Consider the following 24,293-nt stretch of genomic DNA (forward strand, 5'->3'; position numbering starts at 1 on the left):
CTGACTTTTAACTCGGGCTTCCCTGTCGTGAAGTTTTCAGACTATATGTGGAGAATTATCACTTAGTTTTTATGACCCTACACACCACGTGATAATCATTTTAGCACAGAAATACGAGGATGGTTTAATTCTTCCTAGATAACTACAGCTGAAAAGCTCTAATGCAAAAGTACTCAGGTTCTTTCCTGATTTTGTGCTGGAAGAAGCCTTTCTGTCCCGTGTGTGGATCTCTTCCTCCATGCTGGCTGATAATCAATTTACCCCTATTTTGCCCTATCTTTTTTAATCGAGCTGCAGAGGACCTGGATTATATAACCTTTAAAAGTCCCTTCCAGCCTAAATTATTCTATTGCTCTTAGGTCTCCAGCTAAAGGGCTTTGATCACAGCTTAACCAAGACAAGGATAAAATCCTACCACAGACACCTTAAAAACACACACTCTGTGCTCTTAAACTGTGTGCACATCCCAAGGATGGCAATAACACTGAAAATACATTATCAGCCAACTTTTCAATTAATAGCAATTAAGTATTAGTTTTATGGAGTGGATTTAATTGCCATTTGATGGTGCATGGATATCCACAAGTTGATAGATACCATTCTGGTAATTCAAGCTGTAATCTGAAAAACTGAAATTTAATCTAATTAATCACTTTTTTAAATCATGGGCAGACAATTCAATCACCTTTGGTCTATTTCACATAATCCCTGCTCTTGTATTTTGCTTTATTTCCTTTCCCAAGGCCTCCAAAAAGTAAATAACTAAATAAGTAATATGAACTAATATTATATTAATAAATAAAAATATATACATTATATTAATAAATTCAATAGTCTATGTAATTAAATAAATAAATATTACCTAATGGATACTTTGAGAGCTTACAGACAACATGCAAAATTTTTCCAGGCAAAACACTGCTACAAGGAGATTTCATGCCAACCTCCCATCCTGGAATGATTTGTGATCCTACTCATTTGGCAGAGCTGACATAACCACAATTCTTTCAAGTTGCTGAAGATAAGGGAAGCTGTGTCTCAGTGTTTATGAAGTCTACTTTTGTAGCTTGGTCTTTCCTCTCACCCCTCTCAATACTCATAGACAGTGTTACTGAGAAGTACAGAAATGTCTGTAGTCACTGGCCTTTGAAAGGATCTCAGCCTTTTCTAGCAGAGATGCATAATACTTCCTTGAAAATCTGCTATATTCTGGCTTTATTGCAAACAGAGGCTGGAGCAACTCTGCCCAGTATTGGTTATATTAAAAGAGAGATGGGCAAAAAAAGAGCCTGCAAGCATTAAACTGGCAGTCTAGACTTTTCTAAGGCCAGAAGATAGGGCAGCAAGAGAGAGCAAGACTATCCAATAAAGCGGGGAAATGGATCTGTGTCCATCAGGCATACCCATGAGGACGTGAAAGAAAGGTCACAGATGGAAAGAAGTTCAGGTTTATAAACCAATTTGTGCTATCAAAACCGGGGAAATTCGTGTCTTTCTATTAACAAGTGAACTAAAAATTTCTGGGTAGGAGAGCCCAATCTCACTTTCAGCAATTTAAGATGCTTTTAGGAATCCAGTATAGGGCCTTTCCTACCTCACCAACAGCTCAGGGAACTCCATGTGCACAACCACCAGGAATACTTTCCCAACGGCACTTGTTCTGCCTTCAGAATTCTTCTGGGCAGTTGTCAAGGTATCAGAAGTCTTCAAGCTCAGCATAGCTTCCCAATTTTATTTATTTTTTTTTAGGGTTTGATATGTTTCTTTGGTTTAGGTTTAATTTCTTTCCCTTATTTTATAAACTGTAGTTAATCAGGGACCCTGACCAGTAAAACTGAGGGTGACCAGGAAATTATGTCATCACAGGCAGATCTTTCATGGCTCTGCTGTACATCTTTATGTGACACAGGGCTCAGCTCTGTGAGTGTCCAGCTCTGCACTGCCCTCAGTCAGACTGAGGCTCTCACAAACTCTTTTCAGAAGGGGCTTCTTTGAAAATTCAAGATATACCTAGGAAATGCTTGTCTCCCTACAAAATATAGCTGTACATATAGGTGAGAGGAAAGGATATAAAGTCCTGAGGGACAGAGGGAGCACCTTCAGCTGGTATATTGACCATTCTGTTGGAACCAAGAACAGCAAGGTAGGGACCAGTAAAACTAATAAGAGAGTTTCTGCTCTACTGTCAGATACAATGTAGTAATGACAGAGTTTCATGGCACACAGAATAGAAAAAAAATCAACTTCTTCAGAGACAGATGTTATAGGTTCCCTGTTGAGTGTCAACAAGTCTTCCTGGGATGTATGTAAGAGAAAATTTGGCCTCCCTTCAAAATCCAATTTTCTGAAGCGTTTGTGCCAGAAATGCCCGTTTTTAGCAACCCAGCTAAACCCATTTTTATACAAAGACAGACAAGAAGACATTTGGACTCTGGCAGAGACACACAAGTGTGTCATTATGGAGGCACAACAGAAGCTAGGAACAGACATTGGTTACACCAGTTGGCTTGGGATCAGGCATGGACTGTTTGTTGGACGATGCATGGGCTGGATTGTCACAACCAGAAAGCAGCAGTCAACTCCTTGGTGTCCAGATGGAGAGCAGTGATGAGTGGGGTCCCTCAGGAGCCCATATTTGGACCAGTACTGTTTGATATCTTCCTTCAATATTATTTTCTTGAGCTTGAAACTATCAGAAAGTTTCAAATAACAAGTGGTGACAGTAAAATAATGTTATCTGCCAGTTATATGAGAAGTATAAAGGAAGTGCACACGTGTCCAGTGTGACAGGACTCTCAGTATGAGGACATCGTGTCAAAAGCCTTACAGAAGTCCAGGTAAATGGTATCAGTGGATCTTCCCTTGTCCACAAGTGCAGCCACTCCATCACAGAAGCCATTCAGCTGGTCAGGCAGGACTGGTCCTTGGCTAATTCGAGTCACTTTGAAAACTTTCCCACACCTTCTTTGTGAGGACTAAGATGAGTTCCTACAAAAACTGGAAAGGCTTCTGTCTCCTTGATTCTACTTGCCGGTCCCATGAGGATTCCTTCTTCATCTCAGCTGAAGATCCTTGTCAGACAAGAATGTGAGTACACCCTGATCCAAACAAAAGTTCCTGATCCATTCCCAGGGACTGCAAAGGAACAAACTGAAAGCCACCATAAAGGTAAAGCTCAAGACAGAACTGCAAGGGAAGGAATAGTCAGTGAAAGAGCTACTGTCTGGGAACTTAATGATAGGCAAGGGAAGAAAGGTGCAGGTCAGGTAAATATACAAGCAATGCTGTTAGATGTTTAGCTAACAGGGTTATTATCTTTACCAGAAGAGGTTGTTTTTCCAACAGCTCTTTAAGTGTTTTCAAAGATGCTTTATGAAACATGAAAGTTTTAGTGTAAATCAGGCAGTGTGCCAGACCTAAGTGGTTTCCTGCAAAAGCCTAAGCAAAAAAAGCCAGTGACACACAAACACATCTCTACATCATCTGCCATTAATTATTGTTTACCCTTCCCTTATTTTAAGAAATACATGGAGACTCCTACATATCATGAGCTTCAGGTAAGTCACATGGTAGCTAGCTCTGAGCTCATTACAAGCCTGGAGTAAGAAAAATCTCATGCAATTAACTTCCTTTGGTTTGTTAGGAGCACATGCAAGACATTTCACCTGAGTAAGGCCAGCCCTGACTTCAAATGTACATTACAAGGAAAGGATACCAGGTTTCATCTAATTAGCCAGCTGGATTACACTGGGTTTGATTTCCTCTGTTTCTTTTTTACACCTACCTCTGGGAAACAGTCATCTCCACTAAGGGCTAGTTTTTGGCCCATGTAGCAGAGTCAGAATATTACCACCAGGAAAATCCTGAGTGAGTTTTTTGTTTTTATAATGCTGTTGGAGGGGTAAAGTTAAACTACTCAGCACTCATTTAAACCAAGCAAGCCTACTGGTAGAATGTCTAATAGCAAACAGGGCTATTAAACTGGCTACTAGAACTGGCCAATGCTGGTGTTGGTAAAGTTTCCTGCATGTATTTTTTCCTTGTTTTCTAAAGAGCTTTCTGACTTTTTTGCAGTGATAGGTGCTGAAGACATGGAAGGAGAAAAGAGTTGTGCCAAAATTACAGTGAAAATATTTGGTAAACACTGTGTGAAACCAAACAAAAACCGCAAGCAACTGTATAAAATTAAAATTTGCAAAATACAAAATTGTGGATTTCCCTCTCAGTAACGACATCCAGATTTTTTTGCATTTTGGGAGCCCTTCTTGGACCTGATTTGCAAAGGTTCCTTAGTATCTGCAGCTAGAAAAATTCCCAGCTTATAGCTGAGCTGAATTGTGTCACAGCAGGACTCTTGGAGCCTCCCTGCCTAAGTGTGAGCTCTGGGAAGTGTTGTGATGCAAGGGCTTGTCAGCACCACGTGGAACTGAAGGAAGGGCAGTAGCACTCGTGGGACTACAAGAATGGCAGAAGTGTTTTGGAAAAGAGCCAGGTTGTAAGCTGAGCATAAACTGAGGTTTATGTGTTTTGCTAGTTTGAGCTACTACCAAAAAGCAAGTGCAAGGAAGTGGTCAAGATGAGAAGTTGATTCAGAATGTGGATGGTCTTGTGATGAAAACCAGTTTTGTGTAGTGCTCCCACATCCTGTAACCCAAATATGTGACCAATATCTATGTCCACATCACGTAAGCCAGTGACTTTATGATGGAGGCTGCCACACGTTACCCTCATGTATTACTGAGATCAGCTCATTTATGAACATAGAGAGATATCTGTTTCCTACTGGAATGACCTAAAGAAAAGAAATATAAATCACCTGGAACCAGGAGAAAAAAATTCCCTATTTTTGACAGCTTTGGTCATGCAGTATTTCTGTAAGTTCAGTTTTATATTAGAAAGGAATCCCATAGCTGCAGTTAGATGAATGAAGAAAGGAATTTCTCCTTTTGCTTTTTGGTAATGTGCATCTGAGAATTCAGTCCTTCAAAATTAAATGTGTATTAACATTTTTGGAAATCAGTGTTATGCAAGCAGGAATAGATCCACAAGAAACTAAATAGAGCACTAGAAAACTCTCAGAATGAGTTAATAAAGGTGGGAAAATAAACATGAGAGAAGGATTAGAAGGAAAAATAATGCTGGTAGTGAATCCTGAGGCTCCAGAAGCATTTAAATGCCTGATGTGTTACCAGATCTCTGCAGGAAGGTACCTGCTCTCCTTCCTGCAGAGGTCTCAGAAAACAGTGAGGTTTTAGGTAAGCTCAAGGATCAGCCTATCAAGAAAGGGAAGCTCTGTGCAATAAACTCTTCAGACTTTTCTATGATCCAGAAAATTCAACCACAATACTGAGTCATAAAATCTGCAGCAGAATGGATTGGTTAGATCAGCACAACTTATTATTATTTGCAGAGATTTTATAGAGGGGGAATCTCTACTTATGTTTGTCTCCTTTTACAAGCATTTTCACTCTTATCTCTCCTTTATCATGGCTACAGATAAGCTATTTAGAAAGTGCAACCTAAACACATTCAGTACATGTGTTTACACCTGGCTACAGATGCAGATATGAGATGCAACAGTTTCCTGGTGAGTGAGGAGAAAAGGTTTTTCCAAGTTACTCATCTGTTAGATCCTTCTGTAAGGCCATCTCTTTCCAGATTTCTGCCTCTGTCAGGGAGAAGGGGAATATTTGAGATCCAAAATAGGTCTCTGCTTGCACTCTTTTTAAATGCTTCAATTGATTGTCATTAATCTCTGCCTTCAGTTTAGGAGCTGAGTAAGCTGTTTCTTTCATCTTAAAATTAAATTTTCTTGATAGATGATGATTATTATTATTATTAGGTAGGGAAAACCCACCTGTTATTTGATGTGCTGGCTTCTGTTCCTTGGGACGTCATTCGTGGATAATTCGCTGCCCTGATCACTGTCATCATTTTAGGTAATACTTTAAATTGTTACAGAAAAATCATCATCTGGTGATTTCCAAATTATTTTTCATGTATAAAATTCTCTTAACATCCTGACTTTTGAAACATAAATCTGGAGCTATTTGGAGAGCTTGAAATAAAATACTTAGCGAAATATAAAATCAATAGATAGCATAAAATACTAACAGAACTGACAGCAAAAACCATGTGTAAATTATATGGGAGCCAAACAAGTGCAGAGCAGTAACCTGGCACCAGTCCAAAGTTTCAAAATGAAGTTGGAGGGAATGGCTATCCACAGGCACTGCTCCAAGTTGATCTTGCTCTTTGAAGTGTGCACCTCGGTAACCTGGCATAGCCTGGGGTCTTTCCTTTTCTGCTTTTAAAATCTATTTCAATGAAATTTATTTTCTTAAAACAAGAAGAAAAAAGAGATCTATAGAGTCTCTCCTGCATCTCAATTAATAAAATTGAGGTGTATAAAAAGGCAGGGCTGAGGGATAGATTAGAAGAGTGGTTGCTCCTCCTTCAGTAACTGGATATCCTGTATGGAAATCAAATGCCAAAGTACACCTCATTCTATCAGCTCTCACGTGCTGATGGAGCTCTCACTGCTCTGGAGCCATGAAAGAAGTATAACAGTGGCAAGATTTACTCCCAGAACAGCAGTGATATTACCTGAACGATGCTGCAATGCCTTCTTCTCATCAGGTCTTGCTGAAACATGGAAAAAACCAATAAACCAGGGCTGCTCTGACTGCTGTGAAATGTTTGCATGTGGACACATTATCACAGATCCATGCTTAAGCAGTATACCACTTTAAGTACAGGAAAAACTTCACAAAGCCTAAATCTGTGAGTGATGTGGAAAGACTCATACTACAGGGAATGGACTTCAAGTATTCATTGTTGGGTTAGAAAACAGCTCACTTTAAATTGACATACAAATCTAGTCATAAATTGTTAACATTAACAATTTACAGATAGATTTTTATGTCAACTCATAGATTGCCTGTTGCACTCCATTGAAAAGGCAGACAAAGTTAATCAAAAAGATCTTTTACCTATTTAACTCAAAAAGTTTTCCCTTGTGCCACAGCACGGTGTTCAGTAGTCAAAAAATTAATATTTACATAATGAAATTTATTGCCATCAGAAGTCTCAGTCGTGAACAGACCAACAGATGTGCATGCCTGCTGACATTTTTAGCAGGTAGTGGTTCTCTTGTTTTTTCAATTTATTTACTCAGATGTTTAAGGCTGAGTGTACATTTATATGTTTGCAGAATCTGGGCAAGGCCAGGTATCTAAATGAGGATCTGCTAATAAACAAGAGAATCTGTGTCCTCCAAAGCCCAAGGCAGGTATTCACCAACTCCTTAGCCAAGTCTCACATTGTCCTCCTTCACCAATATTATCAAAATGCTTATCTTCAGTGCTACACTTACTGGCTCCTTTCTTCCTCTTTTAAAATCTATAATATGATTTAAGTGAAGCAAGGTTTGTAAGGAGAGATGATATCTCTTATCAGAGCAACAGATACATATATCTTTAAAGCATCAGGACTACAACAACACAACCACCATAATTTCATCAGTCATTTTAACAGAATTGAAATCATGTCCATGACCTCAGCCAAAGCAGTTTGTCTATACTTTTTTCCCATGGAGATCTGGCAACTTACCATAATCTTGCACCAAGTTGTCTGTCTTTATTCAATTCTATGTCTCTTGAACGAGGCATTAAAAAAACCTCCCTGCTTTCCTTTTTGCATGATGAAATGGACACTACCGTAAAGTGAACAAATTTTAATCTGCTGTGTAACTGGCAGAAGGTTTTTCAGCATATCAAATGCTACTTCAGAGATTAGCTCCCAGTTAGTTTTGGGGTTTTTGCTTTTGATGTTGTTGTTGTGAGGTCTTTGGGGGAGGGATGGGGATTTTTTAAACCTCTTTTCACACTGTTTTTCAGTATTCACAAATATCACTTCCATGACTTCCTTATTTCACCTTAGAACTGCAGCCTGTTGCACCAAAGATGGTCAGATTCTGCAGTGTCCTAAGGAGTCTTGCTGCTCCTGCCTGGGAAGGAGGCTACACTTACTAAATTCACGTACACAGCTGTGTAAGTCAGAGATAGAACCTGAACCACCTAACACACACAAAGCCAGCACTTGAGGGAGAGCAGCTCCTGCACTCTCAGTTATGATTTAGTGAATCTTGCAGGGGCTTTGACAGAAATGTAATTTGCCAAACACTGCACATTTTTCACTGCCAATTAATTAAACAGCCTTACTCAGAAGAAGTGTCCAGTAAATTAAAGAGCTGCAAGCGTAGAACTTTGCATTATCTAATTGTACCACAAACTCAGCTACTGAAACAGATATGCCTGGTTATCTAAAAGGCTATGTGAAAAGCAGCTTCAATATGTTGCCCCTCCTCCTATTCCTTAAGTTTGACTTATATTTCTTTCTCTGTTCTTCATTCTGATGTGATTTTCACAATTACACACTGAGAAGCACTGAGACTATTGCCAGGTCCAGCTATCAATGCCATCAGCTTTCAGTAGGCTGTGCTCTGCGTGTCAAAAGTTGCCAGAATTAGCCTTTAAAACGTTATCCTTCTCTCCCAAAATTCAGAAACCTCTTTGTCCATTCCCTGCTTACTGTTCGTAACTTCACAAGTATTATTTCAAAGCCTGGCCACAAACAGCCGTGGAAGATGAGCCAAAAGGGTGTTCCAGGATGAAAAGAAGTGAATTATGCAGACCAAAAGAGTTGATTCTCCAGCCAAAGGGCTGTAAAAGCGATGCATCACTTGAACCCTATCCACCTAAATCATTGCACATGTTTTCAGCACACAAGCCAGTGCTCTGTGGTTTTGAGCATGCAGAAAGTGAGTTTCCAGGCTCTTCCCAACCAGGAAGCTTCACAAGTTTCTCCTGTAAACAAGCACTTCTTTAGAAACCATAAAAGACAGGTATTCCTCTTTATAAAGCAGCATTAAGAATGTGTTTGCCAACATGAGCTGTGAAAAATTCAGAAAGGGTTGTAACACGGCATGTTACCTGTTTTTGTGGGAAAGAGACAAGAGAAGGGCTCCTTGACAACTTGACACCTTCCAATGGCTTCTTAAAATCCTGTATTTTGTTGTTATTACCCAGCTTTATCCTGTCCCCCTCAGGAAACAGAATAATATGAAATTTGACTCTCCATGTATTAAAACTAAACTTTGAAAACTATGGCCATTTTGAATTTTTTTTTTTAATCTTAATCATTTGAGTTACTGAACTCAATTAATTTTAGAATAAAATTACCATGCAATTTTTATCATCTTTGAGACCATCAAATCCTTGTTCTGAAACAACTAAAATAGGCCATGAAAATTTTTTGTTTAAGAAACACTAACACAAAGCTCTTCTCTGAGGAGTAATAAGGGCTAACAGGCTGTGCAGAGATATGCACTTTCTGAAACTTTCTCATTGTTGGAAGTCCTGTAAATAAGCCATCATTTGCCACAATAAAATGAACATTTCCTCATTTCTCAGAAAACTTGCACTTCTTAAAAGAAGCAAACAACCTACAGACATGCTTTTAAATGTAGCAACCTAAGGGTTTCTCCTACCTAAACTGGCAATCTCACATACCTCTTCTAGAATAGAAATAATATTTCTCTTAATTAAGAGAATTAATATTAATATTAAAATATTAATAATATTCCTTGTCATTCTGAAATTGGAATAATGACATATGAAGGCAGCTAAATAGTTCATTCAGATCACGAAAATTTTCCATCTCTTGCACTGTACAAAGTTACTTCCACTGTATAGCAGGTACTATGAAAATTAAAACATTTACAATTGTGGAGCATTCCCATGCTGTGAGAATGAAACCCATGGGCCACCAGCTAACTTTTACATTCAGTCTTTGAATTAATGACTTCACCTTCACACCATCCAAGCTCTCATAATCAAAACCCTATCCAGAACTCACAGAACAGAGTGGGTTGGAAGGGATCTTAAAGATCGTCAACTTCCAACCCTCCTGCCATGAGCAGGGACATCTTCCATTAGACCAGGCTGCTCAAAGCCTCCTCCAGTCTGGCCTTGAACACTTCCAGAGATGGGACATCCACAGCTTCTCTGGGAAACCTCTTCTGGTGCTCTACCACTCTCACAGGGAGGAATTTCTTCCTAACACCGAGTTCTTGTTTCTGTCTCACCCTACGGTCACATGGATTTCAGTGGCTTCAGTAGCTGACACTTCACCTGAGACAAACAAAGTTACTCCATGATGTTACCTGAGGTTAATGTCTGAAACTGAAAGTTCCAAGTGGTTAGAGCTGAATTAAGTAATCAAGGCCCATGTGCCCAAAAACTATGAATAAGTTGTAGGAGGAGGTTCTGTAATTTACATTTTACTTCGTTCCCCAGAAAAACTTGTTTTTTCAACAGTATCATGGACAGACTACATTACCATTATGCAGAAATTATTACTGTGTACAAGAATATGGTTATTCTTAGGCTCAGACTGGGTTCACAGTGACTAATAGATTTTTAGGTCACTCATGTTTTAGAAGTCTTCGTGAAATTCATATATTTTCCCAGCCACAAATAATGTACACTTAACACTTTCTTTACCCTTCCTCTCCTGGAGGTAATTTGATGTAGTGTGCTGTAAATGAAGGATTCATTTGTAATCTATTCCAAGGAAATTTTGGTTAAAGCACAGAGATAAAAGCTGTGTCATTTGTTAAAAAGGTTTTATTAATGAAAGTAACAACTGTTGCCACCAGTCTCTCTGGATTATCTCCTCTTAATAAGCTGATTCCAGGTGTCTTGCTTTCTGGAATAGTTTAAATAATGTAAGTAACCATACTCAGCACACTGTTAAAATTTAGGCAGCTGGCTGTTTGTAAAATCATCCTGGTTTTGTGGCAGTTAACCCTTGATCCAGGTCCCAGCTAAGCTGCATTTTTTTAATGTGATAGCATTTCACATGCACAGTAAAAAAATGCAGTACATTGCGCTGTTTGCTATTTATTTCTGAACCAGCTCTGCAGCTCTTTTATTGCAGCAGGAGGTTTATTGCCACAGAAGCTTCAGTGAAAAACCACTCAGCTGGGCTTCAGGTGGGCAAAAATTGGAAGGCTGTGACTTTTAGTGCCACCACCACCAACTTTTGTACAGACAGCCCTGAAGCTGTCACAACTGCCACAGTATTTAGATCTTAATGAGGCTACAAGTCACCAAATGTGTGGGAGAACCTTTGCTCAGACAGCTCTGCAAAACAAGGACCTAATGTATGCTCACAGGGGTAAGGCCTGAAGAATTACTTTGGGAAAAAAAGATCTATTTAAACACAAATCCCATTTTCAGGCAAGGTTGCTCCATGTTGAAAACCAGATCTGTTAGATTTTGTGTGTGTCGTCAGAAGGAAAGCATTACTTGAAGTACAATTACTCCTAATGCAATTTGCAGGATAAATGTCACCAAGATCACAATTTTTACTTTTTCTGAACCTTAAGTGTCACTAAATACACACAATAATCAATCCCAACTCTGTGCCTCCAACTCTCCTTGCTACATTGAGGTGAATTAAGTTTGCAAAACACATTCATGAAGGTTCAGATATTCTTCTCTCCAGAACCCTCAACAAATCTAGAGAGCCAATCTCCTGCTACATCACTGTGTTTCTGTCCTAAACCTCGGAGCAGGACACAGCACCAGGTCTGTCTGCAAGAGCAGCACTAACATTGTTCTTCAGTTTCAGTCATGCTCAGCTCTCACAAAATCCTGTCAGTTCAGGGTTAAGGGATTTTATCTATTTTCTCTATTCCAAACTACCTGTATTACTTATTGTGTCTCTATAAAGACTGGAATGCCCAGATTAAGAAAAATCAATTTTTCTGGTGCAGTTAGCTTTCCCCTAAAATGGTTGAGTGCCACAAGACACAGATGACAAAGCTCTTTTGGGTACAGGGACAAATAGCTATGGGAATAATATGTTCTGGCTGCTTTTCCAGGGTCTCTCCACCCCACTCTAAAGTAGGACTGGTCAGGAAGCTCTGACCAAATCATGATCCCAAAACTGCTGGTGTCACGCTGGATTACAAAATTAAAGTGTATCTAACAACCAGACACCCACAAGCAGTTTGAAGCACCTTGAAGCACAAAAATCACCACTTGTTGAGCACAGAGACCCTTTATTTATTCAGTCCTCAGGCACACAATGAGACTATTTTTTCACCATTTTTCTACTTTAATTGCCTAATTTGTCACTCTTGAGTTCCTGGAGCTCTGCACTTTGATGTACAGCAAAGAGTACTAGTTTATTATCAAAATTCAGTTAAGTACTTGCAAATCAAATAATTGCTCCAAAATCTTATTTTAACCAAGTGATTTTACATCGCTGTACACAGACACAACTAGATTCACCTAAAAGAGGAAAAGCTGATCATGGCAACAATGATCAGCAACCTTATCACTGCAATTACAGCAAAGATCAGCTTGTTTATCAAGCTGATAAAAAAGGTGATAATGGCTTTTTACAGTATGATATACTTATAGATGTGTCACTGGGAAGAACAAGAATGGGTTTTTTTAAAAATTGAAAGAAATGTTTTTTTAATTTAAATAGGCAATTTTCTGCATCTTTAGAAATGAGCACTGAATTGACAAGATCAAAGAGCATTGGATAAATAAATAATATTCCTGATGTCTTTAGTAATTAAGCACTGCAAGTACTGCAGAAAGTGTCCCACCCCCTTTTAGTTCACCTCTCAGATAAGTGTTTTATAAGAAATTATAGCACTTGTTGCTTTCTTTCAAATGGTCTTTTAAACACTGCAGTGGCTGTGCAATCTAATTTAAGAAATACAGGGGGGAAGGCTTGCATGGGGGCTTTTTTGTTTTTTTTTTATTAACATCTTGATTTCCCTAATCTAAATATCTCAGTAGCCAAGTTTGGGGATTTTTAAGCGAAGTTTCTGTTATTAAAAACCCAGATCAAATTGTACTGATATTTTAATGCACTAGGTGGCATAATGATATTCATACTAGAGAAATTAAATTATTCACCAGCACCCAGATACTTTTTTGGATAAAATAAGCCACACTTTCTGCCACATAAATCCTGTGAAAACTTCTGTAATTATAGGATTGCTAATACTTTTAACTCTCCTTTGTGTTCTTCAAAAGAGTACTTCAAATTTTGAAAGAACAAAACTATTCACATTTAAAGATGATTATTTAATTGAAAGCCCTTGAAGGTGGAGATTTCAGTTAAAAATCCTTTAAACTCTGCTCCAATCCTGATTGTGATCAAGTTTACCCTGAACAATTTTACTTGTGGCCAACTTTAAAGCAGATCCAAGAAACATGAGCTTGAGAGTGTTCACTTTTTCTAGGACTCCTGTTCCAACAGTTTTGATATGGGCCACGTCAAGCACGTATTGATGCTGCCAGGAATTAGACCTGGTGACTTGAATCAATCTTTTTCATTTCTACCTCTATTAACTCCACCGTTATAATGGACATAATGAAAGACACAGACTGATTCTGGTGTTAGTCTGAACCAGCAGGATGTCAAAAAAAAAATTTAAGTCATCTTCATTTACTGTAAACTCAAAGACTTGCTTTTTGCTGCAGGTGTTCTGTCACAGTTTACTTGAATTCAGGAAGTAAATTACAAGATATGTCAGCGTAAAGGGGCAGTGAAATCATTTATCATTAACTTCAAGAGGCCATTATTCAGCTGAGGAAGATGACTCTTTTATGAAATACAAAGGATGAGATCATGATTTAGTGACCAGAAGTGTTCATTTTCCAAAACATAGCAGTACATAGTGAATGTGAGAAAGGAAAGGAACCTAAGAAGTTGATATAATTTTCTCTAGATAATGTTTTGCTGTTGGCTATTGCAGCTAAAAGTGGCTTTTATGAAAGCTGCTGCTGATTAGCAGACATTTTTTGATTGACTAATTACTGTAACTGTCCCACTTCTTTCTGTGCAACCACAACTCTCACAAAAGCTGCAGCACTGCCACAAGCAGGAGCCCTGTCAGACCATCAGGAAAGTATTTAAAGAGGTATAAAGCCTTCTGTCTTTTAAGGATGATTTGAAACAGTGGAATTTCTAAACACTTCAGAAAGTCCAGAAAACATAATTTCTCTAGGCTTTGTTCTCCTTTTTTGATGTAGTTGCTATCATGTTAACCTGCTTTACAAAATTATCCCCACTTATGAAGCTAATTTGTGCAAAGATTATAGAATAATGCTATTGCTGGGGCTAACTTTTGGAAAACTGAAGATGTGTTCATCAGCACAGAAAAGGTGAGCACAGTATGGAACACAGTATCAAACACCACCAAATCATCAGTTTCTGGAAGAGATTAAAGACAGGGCTCCTCTATTTTATGACAGAGTCAGTAAAGAACTCTGAAGTGCCTACCTTTTCCAGCTGGTGCATCCCTTCCTCTACACAGCAAATTGATGCCAGCGTTCTCAGGGTCTGGGGATAAAGGCACCTGAAACAATCCTGGCGACAGATCTTAAAGAGAGCAACAACACCTCCTTCCTGCAGGGGAAAAACAGCCATCAGGACAGCAGGACTAGAGGTTTCCCTAGCACTTAATCAAGGTTGGGATGGGGAGCAGATTCCTTTAGTAGTTTATCCAAAACAGCTATCATAAAAACACCAACAAAGAGGGTGTTAAGCTCACACAGAGAACTCAAGTGGATTAATGCTTGTACACTAAGTGATGAAAAAGTAATACAGCCTCAGTAGGAGGTGTGCTTAAGTGATTGACTCCTACCAGTTACAAGCTCCATTTAAATTAAACCTGACATTCCTGCAAAAAATTACAAAGAACCATCAATAGGTGGCAATTAGAGTAACATTTCACTGACCCTTCAGCCATATTATTAGTATAAAACAGGTTTTTGTTACCATCTATTTCCCATTCCTGTACATTTCTGAGCTCCACACAAAATTTACTTAATGCTAAAATTATGAACTGGAAGGTCATGTGTATGAAGAGGTACTGAAAAGTAGGTGGAAATAGGCTCAAATTCTAAACAGATACAATCCAAATCCTCATCCTTTAACAAATAAAATCTGCATCCCTGAAAGTTTTTCTTCAAATACTATAGTGGCAAAGACTTGAGTACATATTGGAGTAGTTATCCTTAATTAATTTCCAACACAGCTTGTAAATATAAGTTTTAGCAAATTTCATATAACAAATGTAAATATATAAATATATGCCAACAATGTTGTACTTCATGTGGTGGAATTTTTAAAATTATTTTTCATTTCACAATTTTGTGCTATTAGGTAGACTACATGTGTCTTTTATGATGTAGGATCATGATGAAGATGAAAGCAGTTAAACTATTGATAACAGGTGAAAGGGCTCAGCTTAAAGTGTTCAGATTTAAACAGCAGTAAATTAAAAATAGTCAAAATCATGGTCCAAGTGAAAAGTACACCCTTTTTTTAAGCCTGTTTCATTAGACTCTGTTTAAAAATATTTTTAGATTCACAGAAATAATCTATTTTTTCCTCAGCCATTTTCTCCTCAACCATTATTTGAAAGCACAACAGGTTATACTGACTTAAAACCTCTGGGCTACAATTCAGACTTTAGTAATTTTCAGAATTCTATATTTTTGTACCAGTTCTGCTTGAATACAGTAGAGAATAATAGCGGAAGCAGAGCCCTCTGTTCAATTCAACAAAAAATTTATACCAAGTCATAAAGACTTAGACAAAATTAACTCTTCAACTTATTTTCCAGATAGAAGTTTTAGATCACATCTTTGCACAAATAGATGGAATTTCTGGGGCATCAGTGAAAACAAAAGCCTCGCTGAAGTTTTTTACAAGTAAAACTTATTTCTGAAATTGTAGGAAGCATTCATGTGTCTTTTATATCTAGTACTGCTATATAAAACCTAATACAGAAAGATATTGCTAAGCCTTTAAATTAAAAAAGAGGCAGTACACTAACAAAAAAGTTTCAGTCCTATTTTTCTTTCCAAAGGAAGGAAGGATACTGATATTACACCCAAGCAGTAATTAAATTATCTATCAAAAGTATAGGGGAAAAGTATAGGGGAAAAGCAGTGTCATTCCTAAGCCAAAGGGAACAGTTTTGTTGGGGTTTTTTGCCTAAATTTTATTATCAATTTGAATTTTCCCACAGTTCAATTGAATCAGGGATGATCTGATCCTCTGCTTTAGCCATAATAAGCAAAAGTTTGTGGATAAATCTAGTAATGATCAAGTGATGATGGCACATTGCTTTAAGCCTTTCCTATGCCAAATGGGTGCCCTGATTTTGCCTTTGATGGACAGGAAGTGATTTATCACCGCATTTGTCAGGAGGAGATCTGTACTCTTTATTTTGTGTCTCGTGTGCCATCGCTAAGCTGTAAAATATTGACCATGAGTAATGAACCGAGAGATGTGCGAGTGAAATATTGGACGGGTGGCAAATACTGAGCCCGATTCCATGGCTTGTCAGAGCCAGTCCCCTCACTGGGACCAGAGCATTTCTCAGAATTTATTCACCTTTTTCAAGATGCATTCCCCGTATCTTTTGCAATGACGCCAAACCTTTCCATCTGACAGGGACAAAGATAAATTGGTCAAGTGGGTAAACATTCAGAGGAAGAGAGGGACACTTGCTTTACTATGTGATGAACTACTTCTCTCCTGTATTGGATTAACAGGAATTCAATTTTGGGGGATGCTGCTCAGAAGGGTTAGCTTTAGGTAATGAAATCACCTGAAATACAAGCACCAAAACTATGTGGATTGAGTGAATAAAGAGGGGAAGCAAAAAGGCAGCCAATTCTAAGGTGGAATATTTTGTGGCTTCAGCCTGAAATGACAACTGCAGTAAATACTCATCAAGGCTTCGACAACATTTATAATTATCTTGACAGTTGATCTCCAAAGAGATCTTCATAATAAATAGTTGCTAGAAAAGGAGCTAGTATATAAAGAAGGTAAGGCAAAATGCTTTAGAGTCTTCTCAGAGCAAATGATCTGCTGTACACCCATAAGGAATTCCAATAGTCAAGTATTCTCAAGTGGGGCTGTTATGGGGTATGAATATCTTCAATTTTTGTTCCTTTCTCTTTTACAAGCTTATTACCACAGCACTCTGTTCAGTACAGTTGGAATTGGACTCTATCATCAGTAATTTTTTTTTTTAAACATTATTTTCTTTATCGCTCTATGACCTATTTATTCTAAGTCATAAACAGATTTTTACCAATTCTTCTGGTTGTTACAAATCCAAATCTATTTGTAACGCATTTCCTCCAAGTAATGCTAATTTTCTTATCTTGTCCATGTTACTACACATTTTTGTTAGAGGCCTGAGGTTTGATGTCTCTGACAGCTAGTGAGAACTACTACTGGCTGCCAGGGTGAGTCAGCAACATGATTTTTTCACAGCAGATTACAAAGTTACATGCTAAAAAAGAAAGTGTCAAAGAATGCCTGTAGGTGGAATAAAATTATGGGTGATGCTTCATCATAGAGCATTTTATTTTTTTAATTTCTGTAAAATATTAGCAGGGGATGGGGAAGAAGGCAAGAGATGACTGAAACCCTTACCAAACTGTAAAATGAGAGACCAGCTCCTGTAATATTGTAGCTTAACAACACTGTCTTGGTTCTTTTTTTTTGCACCTCCAAGATTGGTGTGTTTTAGAGTTGTACCTTATAGCTTGGGACAGGAAAAAACTGAGGAGCAGCATTCCACAAGATCACACTTTGTCATGGAGAGTAAGACTTCAAGGTTACATGGACAAATTTTGTGAATTTTGCTTTCACAGTAAACAAATAATCAATCTCTCTGGCTAGTTTTTATCAAGGATATTAGGACAGCTCTTGAGGGACTATGGATTCCATAACAGAGTTTTAATCTTTGCATGACTTCAATGCTTTTTCGCCCTCAAAATGACTGAGAACAGTTTCAGATTTTGTTGCTCTTGTTGTTTATTTTTTGTTTGGAAATCACCCTGAATTTTTACTGTCACAGCTAACCATTCATGTCATAGCTAACTTGAGCCAGTGCCCCTCTCTTCCTTTCTGCTTCAGAGGTTGAGAAACCTGTCACAAATCAAACTTGAATGACAGCACAAGCAACATTTATGTGTTATTTGGTCAAAAACTGGAAACTCCAAAAAGTCTGCACACAATAAATAAAAGCATATTTTGTTCACATTGGGAGCCTTTGGAAAGGTGCAAGTTAACCTCCAAAGCAAGCAGAGCTCAGTGCTCTTAGGTTTCTTCAAGCAGAGCTCTTTACCCATTTGACCCATGTGAAATTGTTGTCTGTTCCAGTCCCTCTGCCCCTTGGTCACTGAAGCAGTAACTGAGGCAGCGCAGAGGGGGAAGGATAATGGTCAGCCTGGACAACTGCATTTCCCAGTGCACAGGGCAGGCAGAGGCACAGCACAGGTGATGCAATCGCTGCTGTAACTTGGCAGCCAAACTCCACTTGGGTTTCTTTGCATAAGGGGGTGCATTTCCTCAGTTGTAAACCTGTGACACACCCAGGTTTTAGCAATATATTAACTTAGTGATTCATGAAAGGTCAGACTTCACTTCTGCTAAATTAAACTCTTATAGAAGCCATAAAATTACAAAAAGTCCAAGACCAATCTTCTTTACTTTGTTAATTCTGCACTACCTCAATACTCAGCATTTTCACATTGTTTTTGGGTACCACTGAGTGGAGCTCAAATACCAGTTTAGAAAATACCAAACCTCTCAGGCTGTTGACAGAGTCCACTACAGGTTTCTGAGTCTGACTCGTTCTCAGCCTTCAGAACACAGGAGTACCTTTTACAGTGTAAATATCCATCTAAGGGTACATCAGATTAAATGCTGCTGTCTAACCTTGCCCCTGAGTGGGACAAGGAACTGGCACAGCAGTAGCTGAGGGAGGGGGTTTTCCTCTTTCTGCATGCCCTGTGGTTGTGATTATCCTCTCCTCAACAAGACACCATGTCCCACCATTCTCACTTCTTCAAGATCCAAGTGTCCTCCAAGGTGCAAACTCTGCAGGGATTTCCAGTATCATGGATCTTGACAGAATGACTCATTTATAAAGTTAGTACCAACTACTCAGTAAATGAGAACACTCACTGACAGAAGCAACGGCAGTGATGGGTCTTTTGTAAAAGTATAATAATGAATGCAAAGCATTTCTAAATTTGCATCTATAGTAATATCTCTAACCCCCCAACTCCACACAGCTGAGAGGTCTTCCTGTTTCTCTGCACAGTCTCTCACAGTCCACTGTAAAGTTTCTCTCCCTTTCCATGGCTGGTATTTAAAAAGTACTATCAGGAGAGACACTACAAAAGTTCCCAGAATTATGGAGTGATAATACCTCAGATGGCACAAAGACAACTGCAACTGAAGCAATGCTGAGAAGCCTGTAGGAGCTGACCATCCTACTGAAGTTGCTTCCACAGGTATTGGGCATTATTAAATTCAAAATTGGAGGGATGTGGCCCTCTTAAGAAAAAAACCCTCTAATGCAATAGTTGTGGTGGTAAAGATCACCTGCGTGTCTGTAGATCACGACTCGCAGAAGCACCACAAGAAGAGAAAAAAGTCGTTTCTCTGAGTAAAGTTTGTTTCCCTTTAGTGGGATAGGTTTCATGTATGGCCAAGATTGCTTTGGCTGCTCGGTGCACCCCTTACCCTGGCTATGATGCGGCAGAGGTGAGCGCCTTCCTGGGCAAGGCTGAACAATCCGCCGATGGCCGACTCCGTGACATACAGGCTGCCCGAGAGCTCTATCTGCCTCAGCAGGTTCTGGGGGACACAGGACAAAGAAGTGGGGCAGTCAGACTGACAGCACACATTTATCATTGCATTTGAGTAGAGGGAACCAAGGACAGGGATGTTTAAAAATAAATATTAACAGAGCAAGACAATGGGTACGTGCATAAGAACAAGCGGTACGGAAGGCTCCAGCTATTTAGTATATATTAGTAATATTTAGTTATTGTGTTTGGTTCTGGGATTGAACCAGAATTTTCAGAAGGCAACCAATTTAGTTACTGTAGAAGCTGAATCACAGCTTATTTATAAGCAATATTTCCACCTTATTCATAAGCAATATTGCTACACCCTGTCTTACACTACCATCTAAGGGTCTGCTTTCGTCACTACTCTCAGTCAAAATGTCACTGACAAATAGACATTCTTATAAAGAAATATAGTTTATTTCTCCAATGCAGGAAATAGATTAAATATTTTTAATCTTTGTAAAAAACTGTCTTGCTTCTGCATTTGTGTCAATGCAGCTTTAGAGAAGCACAGCTGTGAAAAGAACATGAAGTCTATTTTATTTTATGTTTCTGAAAAAAGACATAGAATCACTAGAGTAATTAATTCTATTTTCTAGGAGGAGGAAGGAAAGCATTTTTGTATTTAATCCAACTTTGTAAGAAATGCAAGGAAATATCCCATGTTTTACAGGGTTATTTATACAAAATTCAATTACCTTGCCTTTAAGAGGCTCTGTTCTTCCACCTTTAGCATTAGAAAAATGCTCCATAATAATGCATTAGAAAAATGCTCCATAAAAGACATAGCTTAAGAGTTCACAATTTGATGTGAACCTATCCTGAATTAAATCCTGATATACTGATTAGAAAAAAGGCTCTTTACACAATGTGAGCTGAAATCTCTCATACAGACACTCAGTCTGCTTCAGAGCAGCAAACTATCCCCAGATACTGTGCTTTTATGGCAGAAGTGGGCACACAGCCTGACTGAATGGCTCAGAAAACTGTCCATAAAATAATTTTTCTTAATGAGTTCTACATCCTTCAGTCACAAAAATACACACAAGTTGATGTGGCATCAGTAATTCCACTCCCTTAAAAGAAGAAGGGAGTAGGGTTTCAGGTGTGTCAGTAGGTGCCAAGATACCCAAAAGCAGAAATATCAGCAGTGAAGAACTGCTCTTCAGACTGAAAAGAATAAACATCCTAACAATGGTAACCTGCTCACTGAATTTGAAATATGCAAAGTTATTGACACGCTTCAACTCATGCATTTCATGGAATTCTCATAAATCCCAACCAAAGAGCATTAGGAGGCAGCTGGTTAGTTTGACTGTAATTCTGCAAATATATTTGGGATAGTCTCACCTCCTAGTAATAATCCTTTAAAACTAGAAGGGATTTTTCTGAAACCACCACAACTTTTTTTTTTTTGCCATCTTAACACATCAGGGTATGCTAGAGTTTAACCAATAGCATTCATTAATTTTGTTTTGTCACTGTAATAAATACTTTTTAACTATTTGTGTTCACAAAGCTTCTCCTTTCCTCCTTTTCTGCTGCAACAACACAAAATTTCAGCATAAAATCACCTCTGAAACATGGACAAGTTATTTGAGTAGAATTACATTTGAGGTTTTTATATGTGAGAAGGACAGGGAGGGAAGGGGAAGGGTCAAGATAGGTTGGCTAGACTTGCAAATTGCAATTATTTCAATAATGATCTAATGGAAAAAAAATTAATGCATTTGCAGCCTCAGAGTAATTACTTGGTGTATTTCACAGATTCGGAATCACAGAATGGGTGAGGCTGGAAGGGACAAACAGAAGTCATCATTTAGATGCCTTGCAAGAAAGAGACATCAGGAAAAATAAGTAACAGGTTGAACCAAAAGATCATTTTGTTTGGGATTAGAGGTTATTGGAGAATTTGAGAATGCAAGCACCTAAATCTCAACCTAAACACCTAAATTGCAACATATTTGAGCTCTTGATCATAATTCTGTTGAAAATTGAGAGCTGTGACTCTAATCCTCCTCTTCATAACATAATTATAGAATAGCTTGGGTTGGAAGGGGCTTCTAAAATAATTTAGTTCCTGTCTCCCTGCTATGGACAGGGACAACTCCTACTAGATCAGATTTCTCAGAAGCCCCATCCATCCCCAGCCTTGGATCCTTAATGGATTGTTGCCCTCAAGATCCAGCTATTTTGGAAGAGCTTTTGGGTTTGGAGCTTTTTAAACTATAAACTAACCTGTGCCTCTTGTGTTAAAACCAGCTCTATCAACTGGCCAAAATACTGGGCCACGGTGGTGAGAGTTTCATTAACACAAGATTTCATGGACTTCAGTATCTCTTCATCTTCAGTCTGCAAGCACCTGAAAAGAAGGAGATGGGAAAGAGATGAAGGAAAAAAAGATGCACAAGACCTGACTGTCAGAGGTGAGGCCCGTGTTAATCTCAGGAAATAACTGGAATTCAGCTGTTCACAAGGACTTTGTGTCATTAGCATCATTCCAGACTTTAATCAAAGCTTTGTCTACGCAGAGTAAATGCACCATTAAAGGATGGACACTACTGAATAATTTTGAGAACCCAATTTACTTCACAGACTGCAGGCCAAATTTTGCTGTAGATGCTGTGTGTTTATACAGTGCAGCACTGCTCTTTTCTTCTTATGCTGATAGTTTCACTCTTGGATGCCTGCATTTCAACTGCAGCTGTGCATATCTACCCATCTCTCAAAATCAATCTTTCAGTAATTTTCATTTCTTTACCTTCTTTGTCACAGTTTAACAATAGCAGGATAAGGATGAAGCAAGAAATGTGTGCCCAGATGAGTTAAACAGCATAATCAAAAATTAAATTTGGCCCTCTCTACAGAAAGATACATAAAGCACATTTACAGAGTTAGTACAGTTATCCTGTAACCAGTGATGTTTGGCTGTAGAAGAATTGAAGAAATGAGATAAAGATGGAAACTTTATACAATTCAAATGAAATAACAAATATTTCCTCACAGAAACACATTCATCTGCATTGTCAAAACATCTTCCACTCAGACAGGCCAGTGTAATGGAAGATATAGTGTGGGTGATCAGTCTCTACCTGCACACAGGTTACCTTTTCAGCTTTACCCATCTGTCAGACACCTATATCAATTTTTTTGTCAAAAAAAAAGACAAGAAGGGAGAGGGCTGATTTAGGGCAGACACTTTGAGACTGGAGCCCATTATTAAATCCCTGTGTCTATATAGCAAAATATAAAACACAAATGTGAGCTCTGTGGGTTTGGCACAAAGCAATAATGCTCCAAAAAATGTTATTTCCTGATAATTAGATGGTGCTTTTTCCCTGATGATATCCCCCAAACAGAATGACTTGCACAATGTTTAAAGTAAACCAAAAAAGAGTGATTGAACTGTGCTGGAGGAAATGGGTAACTTATGTTAGAAAGCGGAAAGAGCATGAGAAGAATTACAGAGATTTTTATCTTCCAGTCTCACCATTCCAGAGTGCAGGGAGATGAGTAAGCCTACAACTACAATTTAAAGGAATGTCTGTGTATGTGCTTTGGTTTGATTTACAATAAGTGGATATGTTCATACAGGAACACGTAGGACAAGTCTCAAAATCCAAGTTTTCCCACCAGCTGAAATCCTGACTCCACAGAACTAGAAGGGAACTTTGTCACCAATATCTGTCACAGCCAGACTTTCTCCGTGATGTCTACAAGTCCTGAAAAATTCACTTGTGTCTAACTGTGTCCATATCAGACTCTTTGTGCAACAGCAGATCCCATCTTTCATTAGGATGCAGTTTGGGTAAGAGCAGCTCCCTACATCCACCAGAGGTTAACACTTGGAAAGCCTTGCAGAGTTACAGCAGCCTAGTTCAAACAATTGAGGGGGTGACTATGGATTTGTGCTTCTCATTAGAAGTTCCACAACATAATAAAACAGCAAGATTAATATTTCAACAACAAAATTTAAGTTACCTTTCTGTGAATGCTGTAAATTCTGAACACTTGTCTATTAAGAGTTTTTCAAGCTGCAGAGAGAGCAAGAGAAAGGGGTTTTAAAGTTAAATCCATACACACAATTGCTTTAAAAAATAAGTAATCCCTTTTTGTTAACTGAAAACCCTCTCAAAATATAATATTTCATATGAGCACCCTTCGTCTAGATTTCTGAATAAAACTGGCAGAGAAAGAACTCAGATTTACAAAAAGAGGTAGCATTTCCTACATTTTAAATGCTAGGGAACTCACAGATGGGGTGTCAAAATACTTTAGTTCTGTAGTCCTCAAAAGCAAAACATTTTTCCATTTGTCAACACTATTAAAATTCAGAATAGCCTATGATAAAACAGGATCCAAAGTAAGTCAAGATTTCCATTGCTGAAAAGGCATTAGAAAGTCTTAAGGGACCAGTATCAGTATGTAAGAATTTCTTACAGCTTGTTTAATGCAATTTTTAATTATTACAATAGAACAAAAACTCAAAAAGCGAGAGGAACACATGAGGAAAGGCATCCTCTC

At 38.4% G+C, this 24,293-nt stretch overlaps 1 protein-coding gene across 1 annotated transcript in view; it reads right to left on the reverse strand.

The window, feature by feature from the left end:
- The window catches only part of INSC (INSC spindle orientation adaptor protein), a gene marked incomplete at both ends in the record, with an annotated part of 84,933 nt that overhangs the window by 30,086 nt on the left and 30,554 nt on the right, over positions 1–24,293 (reverse strand). The window contains 4 exons of the mRNA XM_084207507.1: positions 14,377–14,502; positions 19,660–19,773; positions 22,008–22,131; positions 23,751–23,803. Of these exons, the coding sequence (XP_084063633.1) occupies positions 14,377–14,502; positions 19,660–19,773; positions 22,008–22,131; positions 23,751–23,803 (417 nt within the window). The remainder of the gene's footprint in view (positions 1–14,376; positions 14,503–19,659; positions 19,774–22,007; positions 22,132–23,750; positions 23,804–24,293) is intronic.

The sequence above is a fragment of the Fringilla coelebs genome (assembly GCF_963513975.1).
Source record: "Fringilla coelebs genome assembly, chromosome: 6".
NCBI lineage: Eukaryota > Metazoa > Chordata > Aves > Passeriformes > Fringillidae > Fringilla > Fringilla coelebs.